We start from the raw sequence: 18,324 nt of genomic DNA, 5'->3' as shown, positions 1-18,324 counted from the left end.
CAACCAGCTTCCCGCAGATGTACATCCAACACCCACAGAGAGCAGCACCACGCTGGGAGCGATCACGGTCCAGCGTATCAGTTTGTCACTGCTCAGCAGGGTTTCCAAGCTTGAGTGCATCTCCAGGCTCACACAGTCAAATGGCATCCAGACCTGAGCTGGGTTTCTCAAGGATGCACGCTGCACTCTCCATGCAGGGGTTAACGTGTGTCGAGCTTGTCCACCCCAAGCAAGGTTGGTAGGGCTTTTGGCTTTTTGTCATAGAGTTCATTCCGTAAGGGCTTCAGGTGCTGCAAAAAGCAATCCCAAAGATACCTGCAGAGCAAGGTTTACTGGTAATTCAGTGCGTTTACTATGGAAGCACGCTGCAGTTCACCACTGTTTGTTTCTTCTCTTCCAGGTAGGCTGCAAAGCCATGATGGTTTTCTTCCAGTACTGCGTCATGGCCAACTTCTTCTGGCTCCTGGTGGAGGGGTTGTATCTTCACACGCTGTTGGTCATCTCCTTCTTTTCGGAGAGGAAGTACTTCTGGTGGTACATCTTGATTGGCTGGGGTACGCATCTTCTCAAAACTGAATGCCAACCAGTGATCCCGACAGACATTTTTAACGGCAAATTAATCCACAAACCTGGGGGCTCAGACAGGGCAGAGATGTCGTATCCATGTTACCTTGCTGCCAAGAGTTGTTAGTGCAACCATGAGCAAGACCAAGTGATAGCCAGAGGGGTTTAACAGCATTAGCCTAAATCTTCAAAGGTATTTAAGAACTTTGTTTGTGCTAGGTTAATTGATAGTCGAGCACCTCAGTGTCTTTAAGGACTGTGGGCCTGAAACTCCTCATCACCTTTATAGTCATTTCGTCCTTTGATCCTGACTGGGATCCCAAAATTGGTATCATGCATTGACCTTAAACTGTAAGGATGGATCCCAGCAAAGCAGGACTCCTAGACTGAACCAGACACTGCAGTCTGTCACTCTCTCCTTGTCTTACTGAATTCAGGCCAGCTAGCTATCCTGAGATCCCATCATCTGTGTGCTGATGCTGATAACCTTGTGCTTACTGCATTCGTGATTTCTCCAGCTTTAGTGTGAATCTAGTCTCAAACACATAAAATAAAATGAAATAAAATAAAATAAAATAAAATAAAATAAAATAAAATAAAATAAACGCCAAGGGAGATAGAATTAAACTCTTCACAAAGTAACTCAGAGCTGAATTGCTAACTTATGCAAATTAATCCTACCAGATCAACGTCTCTCCTTTCTCCAAAGAGGAAACGGAGATCTCTTTTCCCCTTTAAGCCATTTAGCTGAAGATTTATGTATAAGTAAGCAAAATGGCTTTCTATTGCATGCTCTTGATAGCTGAAACTGAGAAATAATTAGAGCGGGGAAGAATCTTGAAAACGAAAGAAAAAAATAGAATTGTGTCATGTACAGGGGTATGCCTGGACTCAGGATTTGATCAGTTAGCCGTGGAGTAACTTCCATCGAAAGTGACAGGAGTTACGCTTGGGTTCACACTGCGGAAGAGAGACAATTCCGCGTGCTATAAGCATAAGAAGAGATGATGTTAGCAGGCCTTGTTTCAGATGCAGTTAATCAGGTCAGACCTTCTTTAAACCTGCCTGGTGCATAGATATCCTTTTTTCAGCACAGTAGAGCTGGCAGATTTTAAAGAAAGACATATGAAGCTAATGATTTTAAATCAAAGGAAATCTCTTGCACTCGTAATGTATTCTGAGGTTGCTCGGGTGAGGAAGGGCAATTCAAGAAAATGACAGGTGCTTGAAGGATCTTCTGGCCTTTCAGTCATCCATCATTTGCAAAAACATCAGTGATGGATCTGAAATGGATCATGCAGGAATTAATAATTTGGACGCACTTATTACAGTTCTTACTGTTTTTATTACAATTGCACTTGCTAATCACTAGTAATAAACAATACACAATACTGTGACTAATGCAGAACGAAGCGACGTGTCCTTTGTGGAGTATTTCCAATGTAAATCTAATCAAAGACAAGAGACAGAGAAAAGAGGTGCCACAAGGATGCAACAAGACCACCCTAGTCAGGCAGAAGATCATGGAGTGAGGAGCAGAGACAGGTTCATCTGGCCGACTACAGACATCTACACGTGAATTTGTCCCTCCAGGCTCCCCTTAGAGTCAGTGGAGATCCAGGCAATATAGTTATGGGAGTCCAAGGGCATATTTCTTGTCCTAAAGCAAACATCTGAAGTAGCTCAGATGACCTGTGTGTTAGAAGTACATATTTCTCCCCAGGGATGCTAACGAGAGCCTGTGGTGACTGGCTTAGATACAGGTGTCCACACTGTAGATGTCTAAAGTGATTCCTATTCCTTGCTTTTTCACCAGCAGAAGTTTTTTTGTAGGCACTGCAACAGGAAGATAAGTCTGCTAGGGAGCCGTTACGGGAAGCTCGTCTTACATGGCCACTGGGAAAGGCAACGTGTTGCTTGTTTGGCATGTGAGCATTGAAAACGTGAAGGATTTGCCCACTCGTGAGGGAAGGCATTGCCTCAGTCACTCGGGAGAGATGGAGAGTGGGGGAGAACAGCCCTGAAAACATTGATAATGATTTTTGACAGTGACACCATCTCTTCTCTTGTCAGGTGCCCCTTCCGTGTTTATCACTGCTTGGACCATTGTCAGGATTTACTTTTTCGATGTTGGGTAAGCCTGTGGACTCAATTATCTTTCCTTTATAATTTTTCCTTCCTTTATCTCCAAGGAAAGCCCTGCAGTTCTAGTAACCCAGCCATCCCGCTCTAACCCCAGAGCCACCATGAACCGGGAAATGCTCCAAGGTCTCCCTGAAGATGCAAAGTTTATGTTAATGTAGGCCGGTCACTCACCCTCTTTGTTTCCCAATCCCTTGGTCAGGGTATTTGCAGGGAATTTGTGAGCAGACCCTACCGGTCGCATTTGGCCCTGTGATCCTGTGTATAACAAAGATCCCAGCAGTGCAGCTGCCCTGTGCTCAGAGCAGAGCTTTGCATCCTGCAGAATTGACCCTAAATATGCTTATACAGCAGATACTTAGTAAACACACCCATTAGCTCTCCCACAGAAAAAGTCTAAAAACTCTTTTTTTCTTTTTCCCCAGGCAGATCTTAGTGTCTGTTCTTCATCCTCTTTAACCTAGCAGCAGCCTTTGATATTTTATGTAAGAAGCAGATAGAATACAGCTAAGTAAATGAGGCAAATATCAGAGCTTTCCAAGGATATATGCAAGTAAATAGGATCTGATCCTGCAATCCTCCTTCATGCTTTTACTCAAGCAGTCAAACTATAGTAATTGGAAAGGCTTTTATGAGAAAACACTCCGGAGAGTTACAGAATCAGGTGCTTATTATGTACTCGCTGTGCATGCCCTTGCTTCTTGCATTTGCAGCATACGGTTATCTCCATTTTCTCCTATGCATTCTCCCTCTCCAACTGTGTCCTGATTTGTCCTTATTTCAGCAAGAGAAACAGCTCAGATTTCTCATCGCTTTTTTTGATTTATAGTCATGCTAACACATTTCCTGAGGGCTACTGACTTCTTTTATGGTTTCACTCTATCTGCATAAAACTGACCTTATTTACTCTGTTAATAAATAGCCTCTACAATGAGATAGAGACCAAAGGATTTAACCAGTCTGAATACCAATTCTTCTTACTATATATTCCCACTCAGCTCCAGCAGTTCTTAATAAAAATACAGACTTCTTTGCATTTTCTGGAGGCTTTAAAGCTCTACATTTTTGTGCCAAATAAAACAGAGTGTGAATTTACAGGATATGCTAATAACACACAATTTTTTTTTTTTTTTGCATACTAAAATTATCTACAGAGAAAAATTACAGGAAAATAATCCAGATTAAATAAAACCTAATTATGTAAGATTGGTTAAACAACATTAAGCCCCTATTTAAACATTCTAACTCCAAATTAAAGTGACCTTCATTCAAAGTGCCTGAATTTATTTTAAAAATTAAGTACACTAGACATAATTAGGGCCACTTTAATTCTAAATGAAAGGGCAACATGCACCTGACTAAGTATAAGCATCTGTATGTGAGCAATTTGTTCTAGTGTCCTTTTATAGCTAGTGGAGATTTAGTCAGTGTAGTCCATGGAGTGCAATTCTTTTCATCCTAAAATTGATGCCTAAAATAGGTCTCAGGAACTGTGCCCTAAATGTGCCTCTCTTCTTCTACTGTTACCTGCGCTGTCAACATTTTTAATTAGATGAGCTGAATCCAGGTGGAATTGTCTACAGTAGGTTCCACTAGTCTATTTCTACATGAATGCAGACCAATTTTCATTAATGCTCTGCTAAAAATGCACCTTCTATCACCTGACTCTTGTGAGGTCTCCAGATAAATGTGTCCCAAGCAATATTACTCATTTCCACATCATTCCTATTCTGTCATTTCCTTGTTGGCTTTAAAATATAGTTCCAAATGACCTAGGTGAGCGGTGTGGTTTGCAGACAATTCTGACTTCAGGGGGAAATAAATCACGCCCTGGACCCTATGGACCCTAATTCTGACTAGATCCGTAGCTCAGATGCAGCTGGCTAGATTTAGTCGGACTAATCCCACCATAGGCTGTCTATCAGCTTTTTCAGAAGGGCATGGTTGGTTTTGGTTCTGATGGTGCCAATTGCTCTGTGCTTAATAAAACCCTCATCCATGATAGTGGATAGCATTGGAGGCTTCATGAATCTATTCTTTTGATAGCATTTCCTTGTAGCAGACCTCAGTGTAGGAGAAATTAAGTGAATCACCATCCTTCCCCACATTTACCCTGACATAACATCCTCCAAGCCATTCCATTACCAAGGGGCGAAGAGCTCAGAGCGTTATATCTGGGGCAACTGGTGCCTACCAGTGCTCAAAGACACTGCAAAGCAAGTCTTTAGCCCTTCCCAGTTCATGCACACCAGGTTTAGCCCTCTTCACGTAACCTACCATAGCTATCTGTAGCACTTGGGGAAACCAAGTACCTGGGAAGGTTACATAGCTCCTTGCTCGCTTTGCTTGATGTTTTAAGTCTGGTTTTGTTTCTTTTTAGGTGCTGGGAGGAAGTAGTGGAATCCCCATTCTGGTGGATCATTAAAACTCCTATTTTGGTGTCTATTTTGGTAAAGTATCAGCACATTCTGCTGGCTGCAAAGCCATCTTTAATACTAAAGCGTGGGGGTGAGGGGGTGTTGAGAAGTCTTCTGTAAATGTCCGTGAAAAACGCATTGACAGATAAAATCCCACTGTATACTGAATGTCTGTCTTAGGATGAGGAAGTTCGCCCTCCAGATAAGCATCTTTACCTCTAAGCATTGACCATGGGAAGAGTTTGATTGACTAAGCAACCAAGGTGGAGCTCATTTGATTTAACTTTGACCACCACCATCTCAGCTAGTCACCCTGGGCACTCTGGTGCGGTAGCCATGGGTGTGTGTAGCCAGTGGAGGCTGAGGAACGTGGTTAGAGATCCAGGAAAGGCTCATCTTGTCTAATGAATCAGTGGATGTCTAAATTAGATCAGATTAATTGTGCCATGAATGATTTTGTTTCTCTGAGCTGACCATATGCGGAGCCCAGGATGACTTGTTCAGTTGTAGATGTCAATACTGTAAATTAAAATGGGATGAGTCCTACCATAAATTTCTACCTAGGGAAGAAGAGGTTAGATGAATTCCCACATATATTTGCCTCTTGTTATAGCGTCCAGCACAAAGTTGGATTCCAGCTGTGTGTTTTTAAAGTAAGTTCTTGAGAAGCTTGGCTACTTTCCAGATAAATCAACAGAAGTGCTTGACTTCTTACTTCTCTGGATATGATCAATTCTGACCACAGAAACCATGACGCTTCTGAGGAACTCTTGAGTCATTCCAGCCTTGTTGAATATTACATGTTTTCTCTGTCAGGTATCAAGCCAAAAGTTAAAATCAAATGAACTTGAGTTAAACTTAGCTTTGAGTTTTCTTAAATGAAGTCAAGTATGTGGGAAAGGAAGAAAAAGAATGCAACAGAAATCAAACCAAATATATCTCTTTTAAACAGAAATCTTTTCCTAGACATACATTCTTCTTATTCCACGTACATTATGACCTTTACAAGACTTTTTTTCTGTAGTATTTGTCATACAGGGATTCCAAACTGAAACAGTTTGAATAATTACATCTTACTCTGTTCACCTCACTGAAAAGAAATACAATACTTAGATGACACATCTCAAAATATTTATATCATCATAGAAAGCTACAGATAGTATTTTCCCTTTCCCGAGATAAACTTTTGGTCAAGAAATACACCCTATTCTCCTCAGATCAATGAGTCTGTGTTTTCTTTTGGCCAATAAATCATTTCCTCATTGCCAGACAAAATTTACCCAGCAATTTCTGATTTTCCTTCCGCAGATATCATATAAATCTGTCACAAAGGAAGGGCATGATAACTGCTATCTGATGAACAGCAAGTTTCTTCAGGGAGGAATGCAACATTTCCTCCATATCCATAGGAATAAAGCATAGAACTCAATAGAAGGAAGAAATATATGTATTTAAGATACATAAGTTATATAAGATATATAAGATATATAACATACATAAGATATATTAGGTATTAAACACTGGGAACAGATCAGGTGCCTTTCATTATACTCTAGGTTGAAAAATAAGCAACTTCTTCAGTAGCCTGATAATAAGTCTGTACTAAGCCTGTAAGTCACACTCCACCTGACTCACCACTGCCCTGTGTCCATGTTTGCTCTTGACCACTACGAGCCAACACAGTCAGTATTTAACTGCTCTGATCTTACCTTCAGTGCTACAGCTCATGTGCTATCAATGCTCATTAGAGTAATTGGTCTAGATAATACTGGTTTGAACTGATAAATTTTACTTGCCACCAAGTCATACGCAAACCACTTTTATAAGCAAATAAATATGAACAGTAACTATTATAAATGGCATGGGATAGATAAAAAGTGATTAAGCAATGCATCATAACCAAGAAATACAATTAATTTCCAATCACTCACAGCCTTTGAAAAAAGAGTGAGTGTCTAATTGAGAGATGTGCTTCAGTCTACTTTATTCACCTGTTGTTGAGATAAATGTAGGAATTGCTGGAGGCAATTTTACAATCTGTTTTTGCAGGAAATCAGATTGGCTGGTTAACACAATCCCTTCCAGCTGTTGAGTCGCTAAAAATCAGAATCATTTGCGCATTCGCTAACCATGAAAGGATCGAGAAAGAGGTTGTGTGCCAAACTAAAACTAAACTAAGTCTGCAGAAATCTGTCATCGCTTTTCTATTGTATACCTTGCATGAATAACAGCATGATTCAATGGATAGGACCTCAAAAGCAAGGAGATTTGCATTCAGTTCATGCCATCTACTACACGCCACTAGGAAATTGCCATTCCTAGCTCTACACCTTTGCTATTAAATGAGGTTAACATTGCTTGAGTGTGTTGGAGGAGCACCTTGAGATTTTTTGAGTGAAAAGCACCATCTAAAATCCAGATATTAGCTAGACTCCTCTGGTCTAATGTCCCAGGAGAGAATGTTTTCCACTGTGTCGGTGAGGTCTATCCCTTGCTATCCAAGGTCTCCAGCTTCTCTCCGGAGAAGACATGCCCAATAGCATTGAGTAGAGGCCTGCTTGAGTGAATACTGCTTTGTGTTTTGTTTTGGTTTCCTTGGCTCACCGCCTCAGTCTTTGACATGCTCAGCAGCCGGTCCCATGTCACCGTCTCCTGAGGGCTTTGACGTCCGTCGCTCCGCTAACTCCCACGGCTCTTTTCCCACCCTGTCGTCGGCACTCCCCCGCCCAGCAGGACGTCGTGCATAGCTGTGCTCTATGGGTTTGACATCATCATACTTGGGATGTATGACACAAAGTCCCAAGCAGGCTGATGTCAGGCCCAAGATGGCTGCCATCCTGTGTCGGTTTACTATGTGCTCGCAGAGCGGGGTTCTCTGCTCATGGCTTTTTAACAACAGCTTGCTCCATGGCAAAAGTATTGCAGTGAAAGGAATTCCCCTCTAGCGATGGGCTCTCTTCACCGGAGAAAAATACTAATTTTTTAATTTCTCTCTCTGTTTCCTTTCTCCCCATCCCAACAGGTGAACTTCATTCTCTTCATTTGCATCATCCGTATCTTAGTCCAGAAGTTGCATTCCCCAGACATTGGACACAATGAAACCAGCCAGTATTCGTAAGTCCTAGACTTTTTCAACTGTATCGTATGGGTTTTGGGAAACCTGTTTGGCTGTTAGTTCGTTATTGCATCTGTCTGCACTGATCAGAATCAAGTATTTGTTAACTGAATAAAGCCAATCAGAAATCAGGTAACAGAGCATTTGCTAAAACAGCTGGCCATGTTTTACGTCAGTTTGAACAGACAGGTGAGAAGGCCTTCTCCTGGGATTAATGATGAAGTGAGAGCAACAGTAATGATCATGGGAAAAAAATAAGCTTTTTCTTTGTATATTCAATATTTATTGGATTCTGAAGGCAGAGGGACCCTGATGGAGAACAAAGAGTAGCTGTTCACAGGATATGGGCTTTTGTTCTGAACTGGTTATCCTCAGCTCCCTTTTTCAAAGGAGAGATCTAGAAAATTAGTACATTCAGTAGAATCTGTGGCAAATTTTCCTTATCCTAAAGCAGACCCCTAAACCAGATTGGATTAATCCAATGCCTTTCTCTTCACTGATGAGAGGTAGCACTGTCTCAGAAGCTTTGCTTGATGTAATGCTTTTATTGCAGGGATATAAGGTTGACCTTAATGGGGCTTTTTATCATGAACAACATACAAGTGAGATCAGCATCTGTCTCAGTGGCCAAGACTGATCTTAGTTGCTGTATTTTAAGAGTGCAAGAAATCTGTCTATCTGCATGGATTTATTTTGGCTTCAGTGCAAATAAAATAAAAGTTCAGACCAGCTTATTTTTGACTCTTGCCACTGTCCTGGCTCAGCATTTCAAATATCCTGGATATTTATTAAATGTTTCCTAGAAACAGTCCTAGAAAAGAACTGAAAAGAAAAAAGTCCACTGTCTACATGGTCACTGTTCATAAATCTTCTCTGTCTTCGGAGGGAGCTCTGCACTTAGGTACCCTGAAGACCAGCCATGACACTGAGTCTTCCTCTCTAGCGATGGTAAATTATGCATTCATCTGCCTCGAGAAATTCTCAGATTTATGAAAGGAAATTCCAGTATTTGACCTTAACTTCTCCCTGCAGCAGCCAAAGCCAATTACCTCTTTTTCTGTCATCACAACACACCAACATTACCAGACCCTGTACTTTCTGTCACCTCCCTTTATGTATCTCTAATTGGGCATTGTATCTTTGTACCCCCAGGATTGCAACAGCTTTGGCCAGGTACATAGATTAAATCAGCATATTGAAATATGTCCTAGTACTAAGCAGCAGCCTGGAGCAGTTGGCTCACGTTCATCTCAGTATAAGTGCTGCCAACATGCATCGGAAGGGTTATGCCGAGATTACTTCGGAGGTCATGCTGAGCTTTCAGTTCAGGGCTCTTTACTTCACATTTTCCAATGAAGTGGGAGCTGCCAGGAAAGCTCTTTTTGCTTTGTAAATAAATGTAGCATAGCCGGGCAGTAAGTCACATGGACTTCCCCACGCTGGCCTGCCAAAGAGGAGGTACTGCTGAAGTTCAAATGATCTTCACATCTACGGTTCCTCACCTTCCTTCTCCACCTGCAAAAACATCTCCGTTCCATTAGGGCATGAATCAGTTGCTCACTTATAGGTGTCCAAGCCATATGAGATGCTTTAGGACATTTGAGATACTTGCCTGCACCCGACATGTAGGACCCCGGACCTATGGGAGACTTGTACCCTTTTACAGTGGCAGCTGGCCACCGGACAGATTCTCTGGGTCATCTGGAAGTCTCCATTGACTGTATTGACTTCAGTGGGACATGAGACACCACACTTCCCTATGGAAATGAGTATTAAGTGTCCGAACCTGAAGGCTGGATCCCACCAAGGGCAGTTCTCATGTGGTCCTAAGTTTTTAATGTTTAGACAGCTATCTGTAGAGGCATCTGGGGTCCAGACCCTTTTTAAAATGCCATGAGGCACATGATCTGCAATTATAGGTACCTGGATCCTTTTGCATGTAATTCTCTTATTACCTGGAACGTTGCTGCTAGCTTCAGGGGTTTTGCCCGCAGGACCCAAGAGATCTTAGGAAGAAACTGCTGTTAATGATATGTGTGGGTTCCTCCTGCCAAATCCGAGATAAATATGTTTTAAACTAACAACATCAGGGCTCTCTCATTTGCATTTCTCCCTCCTTCTCTTGTTTATTTTATAAAAAAAATAACACGTTGACATGTTGACAGTATTGTTCAATTCCAACCGGTTTCAATTTAGCTGCAGGCTGGAAGTTCAGGTATGCTGCTGACTCACTCATTAATGCTACAGACAGTGAACTGGGCTTTAATGTATTGGAAACTATGAAAACAAGTCTCCCAAAACAGTTTTCTGGAAATGACAAAGACATGTGCAAGAATGGTACAGCAATATTTCAGGCAAATAGAAGTTGTTTTCTGCAACAGAAATCTTGAGCAAAATTAATCTCTTTCTATTCTGTACATGTTCATAGATCAATATTATCATCAAAGTTTTCTGGGTAACTTTTCCTTTATGTGTTCAAGGAGCATGACTAAAATGTTGGTTCACTCTTACCCACTCCCAAGGAGAGGAGTAGGTTCAGTGCAGGCTAGTGGAGATGTGTTTTCCCTAAATTACCTGTCACCATGTATATCTGTCAGAGAGGACAGGTCTAAGAAGTGTACCTTGTGCTGGGAGTGGAAGTAATGAGGTTTTTGAGAAACCATGGTTTCCAGCAGGTAGCTTTAACCAGCTTTGGACAATCTCCCAAGCAGTTCTGCCTGCTGCACAGCCAGGCTTTAGCTACCTGGGGAAAATTATACTATGACTAGGAAAGATGATTTTCCTCATTGCAGTGTTTTGAGGGGGTGTGGGGGGGTGTCTTTTAAATAGCACAGGGCTAGACCATTGGGCCTTTGCCTTGAAGCCAAACTGAGATCTAAAACATCACTCAATATTCTGGAGAAGCTCAGTGCTGGGAGCAAGAGACTGGTTTGGGGTGTTGTGCAAGCTGGAGGAGGGGGCTCCTAAGGTTTGGCATTTATGTCTTTTTCATTACCACAGTCCAGACAGCAGGGAAAATGCTATAACTGAAGCCCCAGTGTTGTCTGCAATGATAAGATAAAATTTTTGAATCCGTTGGAGGTTGCAAGCAGTGTCTCTATGAATACGGTACACAAAGGTAACATTGCATCAATCTCCTCTAGGTTGACTGTTCCTGAAAGATTGGGGAGAGAGGAGATATCTCTGCAAAGCCAATATTGATATTTACTGAACTATGATCTGCTCAGAAAAAATGAGTTGCTTTCTTGTATGTCAGGAGCTGGGGGAATTAGGGCTGGGACATACTAGTGCGGGTCACACTGCCAGACCTGCTTCTAAGAGCGAGGAACATACTACTCGGATGGTCACCAGTGACAGTCCTCTGGCAGAGCAAGACATCCAAGAGGATTCAGATTTTGGATCTACTCACTATAAGCAGGGATGTGCCTGCTAGTGAGGCATGTGGTGGGAAAGGCAAATTCCTGGACAATTCCTCAGCTTCCTACAGGCACTCATTTTGCCTGGAATGAGTTGGACCCAGCTGCCTTTCAGCCAGCAGGTAGTCTCTGGGGAGCCACAGCCTCTAACCACAGCCTTAATATCAAGCTGTCTTTGGGCCAGGCCCAGGGAAAACTGGAAAGGTCTGCTGGGAGATAGTGATGAGCATCAGCTGCATGAAGCTGGCACATCAGACTTCCCAGTGGGCTTACGCAGATGGCAAATAAATGAAGATGGTCTGAGGGGACTGAGCCTGATGAGACTTTGGAGGTGAAGAGTTTGCAGATGGAAGAACAAGTATTTCCAACATCCCAGCCGTAGCTTCAATTCCTCCAGAAGCCTCTGGGAGAGGGGGACACAGGAGGATGTGGGTGACCAAGGGAGCCACAACCCCCATAAGCATCGTTAGGCCCTTGATTTCATTTTATTTCCATCAGCTATGTTTTAATAATGATTATATTTAATAAATTATCATCTCTTCCTAATTAGAACTCTGATTACCCGGCCTGATGCCATTAAGCACTAATACTGTTCGTCCCCCTCCTTTGGAGACATTCATTGTGCGATAGCCTGTCATTATTCTGAGCTAAACATACCATTTGTCTCCCAGAAGCTGTAATTTTCAGACATCCCAAGCAAACAAAGACAGCACTAGATGATGATTTAGCTTGTAGAGATGTAAAAAGATCTCCGGTGGGAGGGGAAGAAGAGAGAAGGGAGAAAGAAATACCTCCATTGAAGTTACTAGGAATAAAGATGTCACATTTTATGTTGTCACCACATCTGAAATCACCAGCCATCTGCAATCTGCGGGCCAAGGAGAAATAATCTAGGGCTGATCACTCTGCCTTAGCTGGAGGCACGTATATATTTATATGAGAGCTGTTAACGAGGAGGAAAGCAAGCCTGTGGAAATGCTCCCAGCATAGTCCTTGGTTAGTCTGAACTGCCGTCCAGTGACTGTGCCCAGCTGAGGGTCCACCTCCACATGTCATTGCATCCCAGCCCAGGTCGTCGGAGGGATCCTGGGGAGGTTAGGCTGTGAGGAGCTATCTCAACACCCTCTGTTTCGCTGTACCCCAGGCATTTCTTCCCTCTGGGCAACAGCAGCTGCCTGATGCTGCCTCGCTCAAGGCTGCTGTTGAAAGGCTGGATGTTCCCAGGACCTCAGGGTAAGCAGCCTATATCACAGCTCCTAAGGGCAAACAAAGGCATTTAACATGCATGACACAGGCTACACCATCATGATCCAGGTCATCAGCAAATATGTACTGCAGCAAATTAAAGTTTCAGGGTTGCATAGGGCTCAGCTGCAGGATTTCTCATCAGCTCACCCTTTAGCTCCTCTTCCCTCTCCCCTTATGACTCATGTTTGTCTTTCCAACAGGAGGCTGGCCAAGTCTACCTTGCTGCTGATCCCTCTCTTTGGCATTCACTACATCATGTTTGCTTTCTTCCCCGACAATTTCAAAGCAGAAGTTAAGCTGGTCTTTGAGCTCGTGGTTGGGTCGTTCCAGGTAAGCCACCCTTTGGGCCACCAGTCAGTCACCAGGTCTGTCGGCAGGGAGAAGTGTAACAAGCTTGGCAAGGGAATAAGCAAACATGTGAGCTGGGTTTTTCCTGGACATGCCCAATACTGCTCTTATACCTTTGAGGAAAAAGCTACTCACTCCAGGTTGGCCAGGATGGAAGATAATTTTATGTTTTCCCTCCTGGAGTTCCAGAAGGAGATTCTCTCTTCTCATTTTAGGCATCTGAAAAGAAAATGAAACTCTATAAGTTAGTCTCCCTGTGCTTTTTTTGTACTCAAGGGAGAAAAATGACCCCCTTGGTTCAGTTTAAGCATTATTGACATGGTGTGAGATGAGATAAATCACGTTTGGGAGGAGTGTCTTTCTGGCCATTAACAGGAGCCTAGTCTATCTTCAACCGGTTGACTTGCATGAACTTTCTCCTCTAACCAAACAGTATTGTTTGGTTAATAAGCCAAATCCTGCCTGTAGGTCCTGCTCAAGCAAGATTCCATTTCATTGGCACAGGAGGCACCTTCCCCATGAGGATGGATAATGGGGCTGTCCTCTGCATTAATCTTTAGGAAGCCCTGATGAAGTTTGCTTCTTAGACCCCTCCACATGCTTCACTTCACTCAGTTCCAGTGTTGAGCTGTTAACCTTGGCCCTGCCTTGCATGAAAAGAAGCATTTATTTATGTATTTTATCCCACTGCATCCCTGCATTAATCATCTCTAGCCACTTTGTGTTCTCACAGCCTGCAAGCAGGATCTCTCTGTCACCATGTACCATACACACGTCAGTAGCATGCTTCGTTCAGTGGTGAATGAGTTAACATCCCTGTCTACATCACCATCACTTCACATCTGGCATCTCTCCTTTGAGAGATAAATGGATCTACAGTCATTCCTTGTCTTTAGTATTTGCAACCATAAGGGCTAGGATAAGTTTGGGGGGTTATCTTCAGTGAAAGCTGAGATTCTCAAAAATGAACTGTCACTGCAGGGGAGATGGGAAAGGAACGGTTTAGCCCTATACCACATCTAAGATCATTCTGATCTTGATGATGTCCTAGCGAGCATGTTTAGATCTCCCCAGTTTCAGCTGACAAGACCAAGCAGGAAAGGTGGGTCTAGTATCACATCCAGTTCCCTCTAATGCCCCAGTCTGAATGACCAAGTGCCCCTCTGAGAGCTGACCCGACTCCTGATGGCTTTAAACACCAGCCTGGAGCAATCTTTGAACTCACACCCATACATCTGCTGCAAGGTACCTTAACCAGTCTTCTCCTGCTCCTTTTGTAGGGAAAATTCAATCAAGTGGTTTCTAAGGGCACCTTAGCAGTCCCCCAGCAGCGTGCCCTTTCTCCAAGGCTGCAGTGAGTTTGAGAGGTGCTAAAAGCCTGTTCTCTCCTTTCCCCTAGGGATTTGTGGTGGCTGTTCTGTACTGTTTTCTCAATGGGGAGGTAAGATCAACAGTATTGTTTGGTTAATATTTGCAGCTAAGGCAAATTGAGTGCTTGTGGAGAGTGGATCGAGAAGTGTCCCATTCCTGATGTTACCATATTGGGGGGAAGCATCCAAGTCAAATCACTCACTCCAGAAAAAAACAAGTCAACCATTTGCCTGACAGTTTCCAGCACAATTAATAAACATATTAGGACTTTTGTGCACGCTGTAGTGTTGCTGCTGCTGAGTCTGTCCTTCACTCCTGAGACAGCATCAGCAGAACTCTTGCATAAGCCCTGATCCAAAAGGACCAGCTTCAGCAGGGAAGGATAAAGCCCATCTTCTAAGCCCTAGTCAAGCTTAGCGCCTCAATGAATCCTCCGCAGAATCAGGCCCACTGCCAAGATGGAGGCTCGTTAGTGCAGTGTTATTTTTGTATCATGCTCCATCTGCCCGTAAGAAATTCAGCAGAGACTGATTAAACCCGCATCGCGAAGGCTACCAAGTAGGTGTGAGCAGCTCAAAACTTGGAGCTGCTGTCAGCTGGAGCGCTTTCAGCTCAATAAACTGAGCACGGACAAGAAAGAAGCAGCTGTGATCTGGGTTTGTGTTCCAGCTTCCCAGGGAGAGGAAGAGTGTCCAGAATCACAATTTGCTCTGATGCTGCTTTCAGCCACGCTGATGCCATGTGTACATCACGCAGTGGCTTGCAGGGCAGATAGCCCAGCTCCAGCAGAGACCTTTGCCAGTAAACCTTCGCAGAGCAGGCCAGTACCACACAAACTTATTACTGATCCAAAACTGATACAGGCATTGACGTGACTTGTTAGGCACAGACCAGTGCCAGGTAAACATGTTTCTACCTTACAGGCATCGATTTTGCCTTTCCCACGTTTCCAGTCCTGGGGTTTGCATCCTGGTATTGTACTGTTTCTGTGCTTGCTGATCCCAGAGACCCTCAGACACAGCTGTTTTATCTAATTTATACTGTTATCTAAAAATTTGGACTGGAAGGCTGCAGGAGGCGACAGGGATGGTGGCCAGATTTGTTCAGGATTTGAATCTGGACAGTGTAAACCAGATGATGTCTGTAAACTCCCTGAGCAGGAACAAGTATCTTCTGTCAAAAAAGCACAACTGTATTGACAGCTTTACAAAAAAGCTATAGTTAAATCATTTTTATTTGGGCAAAAACACAGCAGTGAAAAAAAAAAATCTTAATTATAATCACAAAGCATAGAATATGTTGCCATTAACAGTAAGTAGTCTTGCACCTTCATGGTATCGGATAAGAAATTTCCTGTGCTCACCTTTCTGGTGAAGCTCAGGGATTTCTGCTCTAGTAGTTTACTGTCCGGAGTGTCACCTCTCTTCTATGTGGCTAAAAGTTCTGACCAGGTTGAGTTTAGTGACCTTTATAAAATAATTCTTGGCCCCTTGGTAGGTGGGTCACCTGTGACTGCTCACACAGTCAAGTCAGAACAATAGAAAATTCTCCTCTCCACTGACTTTCTTGTCTTTCCTCTTCCTAGGTCCAAGCTGAGCTCAAGCGAAAGTGGCGGAGGTGGCACCTGGAGCGGTTCCTGGGCTCGGACATGAAGTATCACCACCCTTCCTTAGGCAGCAACGGCACCAACTTCAGCACCCAGATCTCCATGCTGACCAAGTGCTCACCAAAGACACGCCGGTGCTCTGGCTTCCAGGCCGAATTCTCTCTGGTGTGATGGGGAGATGCTCTCCGAGCACTGAGCATCCAAGAGAGAAACTGAGAGACAGAAGGATCCCCAGGAATCAGCGATACAATGACAAATCCTTGTGAAATGACATGCTCCTCATGAGCCAACAGAGGACACAAAACTGGAAAAGCCACTGGCATCCAGAACAAGATCAGACAAGCCAGGAGGCAGAGAAATACTTTTCTTCTCCCTCTTTTCAGACCTTTCACTCTTACGTTTCAAGCCCTCAGGGGTTGATAACTATGAGTAAAGGTCCCGGTCACTTGAGGAGAGCCTGGGAGATCCTGATGTGTCATAAATAATGAAGTAGGGGGCAAGGGAGGGGAAAGCCCGAGTCCTCGGTGGCTTTACCAGAACCGGCATCTCTGAAACAGATACATTGCACTTTCTAAAAAAATGAGCCAGTAAAGGACAGAGGGAGCCAAGAAGCAGGGGGGGAGAAGAGGGGAAAAAAAAGCCAAACATATGAATGTGCCAAATGTCCCGTTGATAAGAGGTGGTGATAAGGCACCAAAGAAAGAGCTGGGGACACGGGGAGAAGGGACAGGAGGAAGAGGAGCGGGAAGGGGAGATGCCAGCACACGGCCCCTGCCTCTGGGTTTGACACGTGTGAAGACGAAGCTGCAGCACCAGGAAAGCCCCTCAGAGGATGCCCTGGTGCTGCAGGGTGTTCTGCTAATTGGCCACCCTCCTTGTTAGCAAAAGCTTTCCAAGCACCCTTGGGTGCCCTCTGGAAAAGCAGGTCACTGAGAAGGAACAGCATGAGTGCCCTTCTCTGCGCTGTGTTCATGACATCGTGTTTTGTTTGGTTGTTTTTGATGAACAGGAAACTCAATTTGCATGTATAAAAACCAGGTACAGATGCCAAAAGCAGAGCACGGCTGCGTTTTTCATTCTTTTTAAGTTTGCCCATAGATCTTGGTGCGTGAACGCACCCAGGATCATCAGGGATCAGGGGAAAACAATTGGTCTGTAATTCATTTGCACTTGCTTAGCACACACTGCCAGGAAAGGGAGATGTAGAACCCTGTAATCCTTAATTGAATCAGACCTGCCATAAGGAGCCACTCTCCAGATGAAAAAATTAGCGTCACAGCAGCAAGCAGAATTGCTTTCATCAGAACAAGGTTGTCTCAGCTCGTAACTGGCACTCCAGGAGTCAGGAAGGAGTGAAGGAGCTATTAAATTGATTTCTTCTTCAGCTTTTGTGAGGAGCTTTCATCCTATGATGAAGGCATTGTTAGATCTTTAAGATGTGCATGTGTATTTTACCTCTTTTCTGAAGACCTATTAGTTTCCATATAGGGGCAATCCCTATTTGATGAACGCACATAGATCCTGTTAAAATCAAGGGAATAGTTTTTTTTTTTTCCTTTCCTTTTCTTGGCGGAGGGGCGAAGGAGAGGTGTGGAACCAAACCCTGCTCAGACATGCCAGGCTGGCAGCTCGCAGAGCATCACACGCAGCTCACGCTCCCAGGCCCTGCATTTGAGACCTTCCCCGCAACCCCAAACTCAGTCAGAAGACAGCCAAGACAAGGACGAGGATGCTCGCGTTTGTGTCCCACCCAACTGCCTCAAATGGGGTTGCACCAGTTTTACACTGGGGTTGGGAAATCCCTGCCCAGCTCACGTGTACGCTTAGTAATTGGGCTGCTGTCATCCTGCTATAAGATGTCATAGCGCTGTCCTCGTGAAGGAGAGTCTGGGTCACCAATGCATGTACGTGGAAAGGAAGGTGGGCTCCTCTTCTGGAGTTCAGAGATCAAAACTTATCCACCTTATCTAACAGCACCTGGACGTCTTTTTCTTCATGATGAACTGCAGTTCATTGAAGGGAAGCATCTTTAACTTGGAGGGTTTGGGGTTTGTTTTGCTTGCTTGTTTGCTTGCCTTAAGCATCTGTGATTCACCG

The 18,324-nt window shown here is 43.8% G+C and overlaps 1 protein-coding gene across 1 annotated transcript in view; it reads left to right on the top strand.

Annotated features, from left to right (window-relative positions):
• Positions 1 to 17,362, top strand: part of VIPR1 (vasoactive intestinal peptide receptor 1) — a 114,664-nt gene extending 97,302 nt beyond the window's left edge. The window contains exons 7-13 of the mRNA XM_075044364.1: positions 401 to 554; positions 2,638 to 2,698; positions 5,087 to 5,156; positions 8,146 to 8,237; positions 13,103 to 13,232; positions 14,650 to 14,691; positions 16,207 to 17,362. Of these exons, the coding sequence (XP_074900465.1) occupies positions 401 to 554; positions 2,638 to 2,698; positions 5,087 to 5,156; positions 8,146 to 8,237; positions 13,103 to 13,232; positions 14,650 to 14,691; positions 16,207 to 16,398 (741 nt within the window). The 3' untranslated portion in view covers positions 16,399 to 17,362. The remainder of the gene's footprint in view (positions 1 to 400; positions 555 to 2,637; positions 2,699 to 5,086; positions 5,157 to 8,145; positions 8,238 to 13,102; positions 13,233 to 14,649; positions 14,692 to 16,206) is intronic.
• The last annotated feature ends 962 nt before the right edge of the window (positions 17,363 to 18,324 follow it).

Source organism: Buteo buteo, chromosome 2, assembly GCF_964188355.1.
Source record: "Buteo buteo chromosome 2, bButBut1.hap1.1, whole genome shotgun sequence".
NCBI classification, from domain to species: Eukaryota; Metazoa; Chordata; class Aves; order Accipitriformes; family Accipitridae; genus Buteo; species Buteo buteo.
The sequence above is the reverse complement of the archived record's forward strand: the minus strand, read 5'-3'. Positions and strand labels throughout refer to the sequence as shown.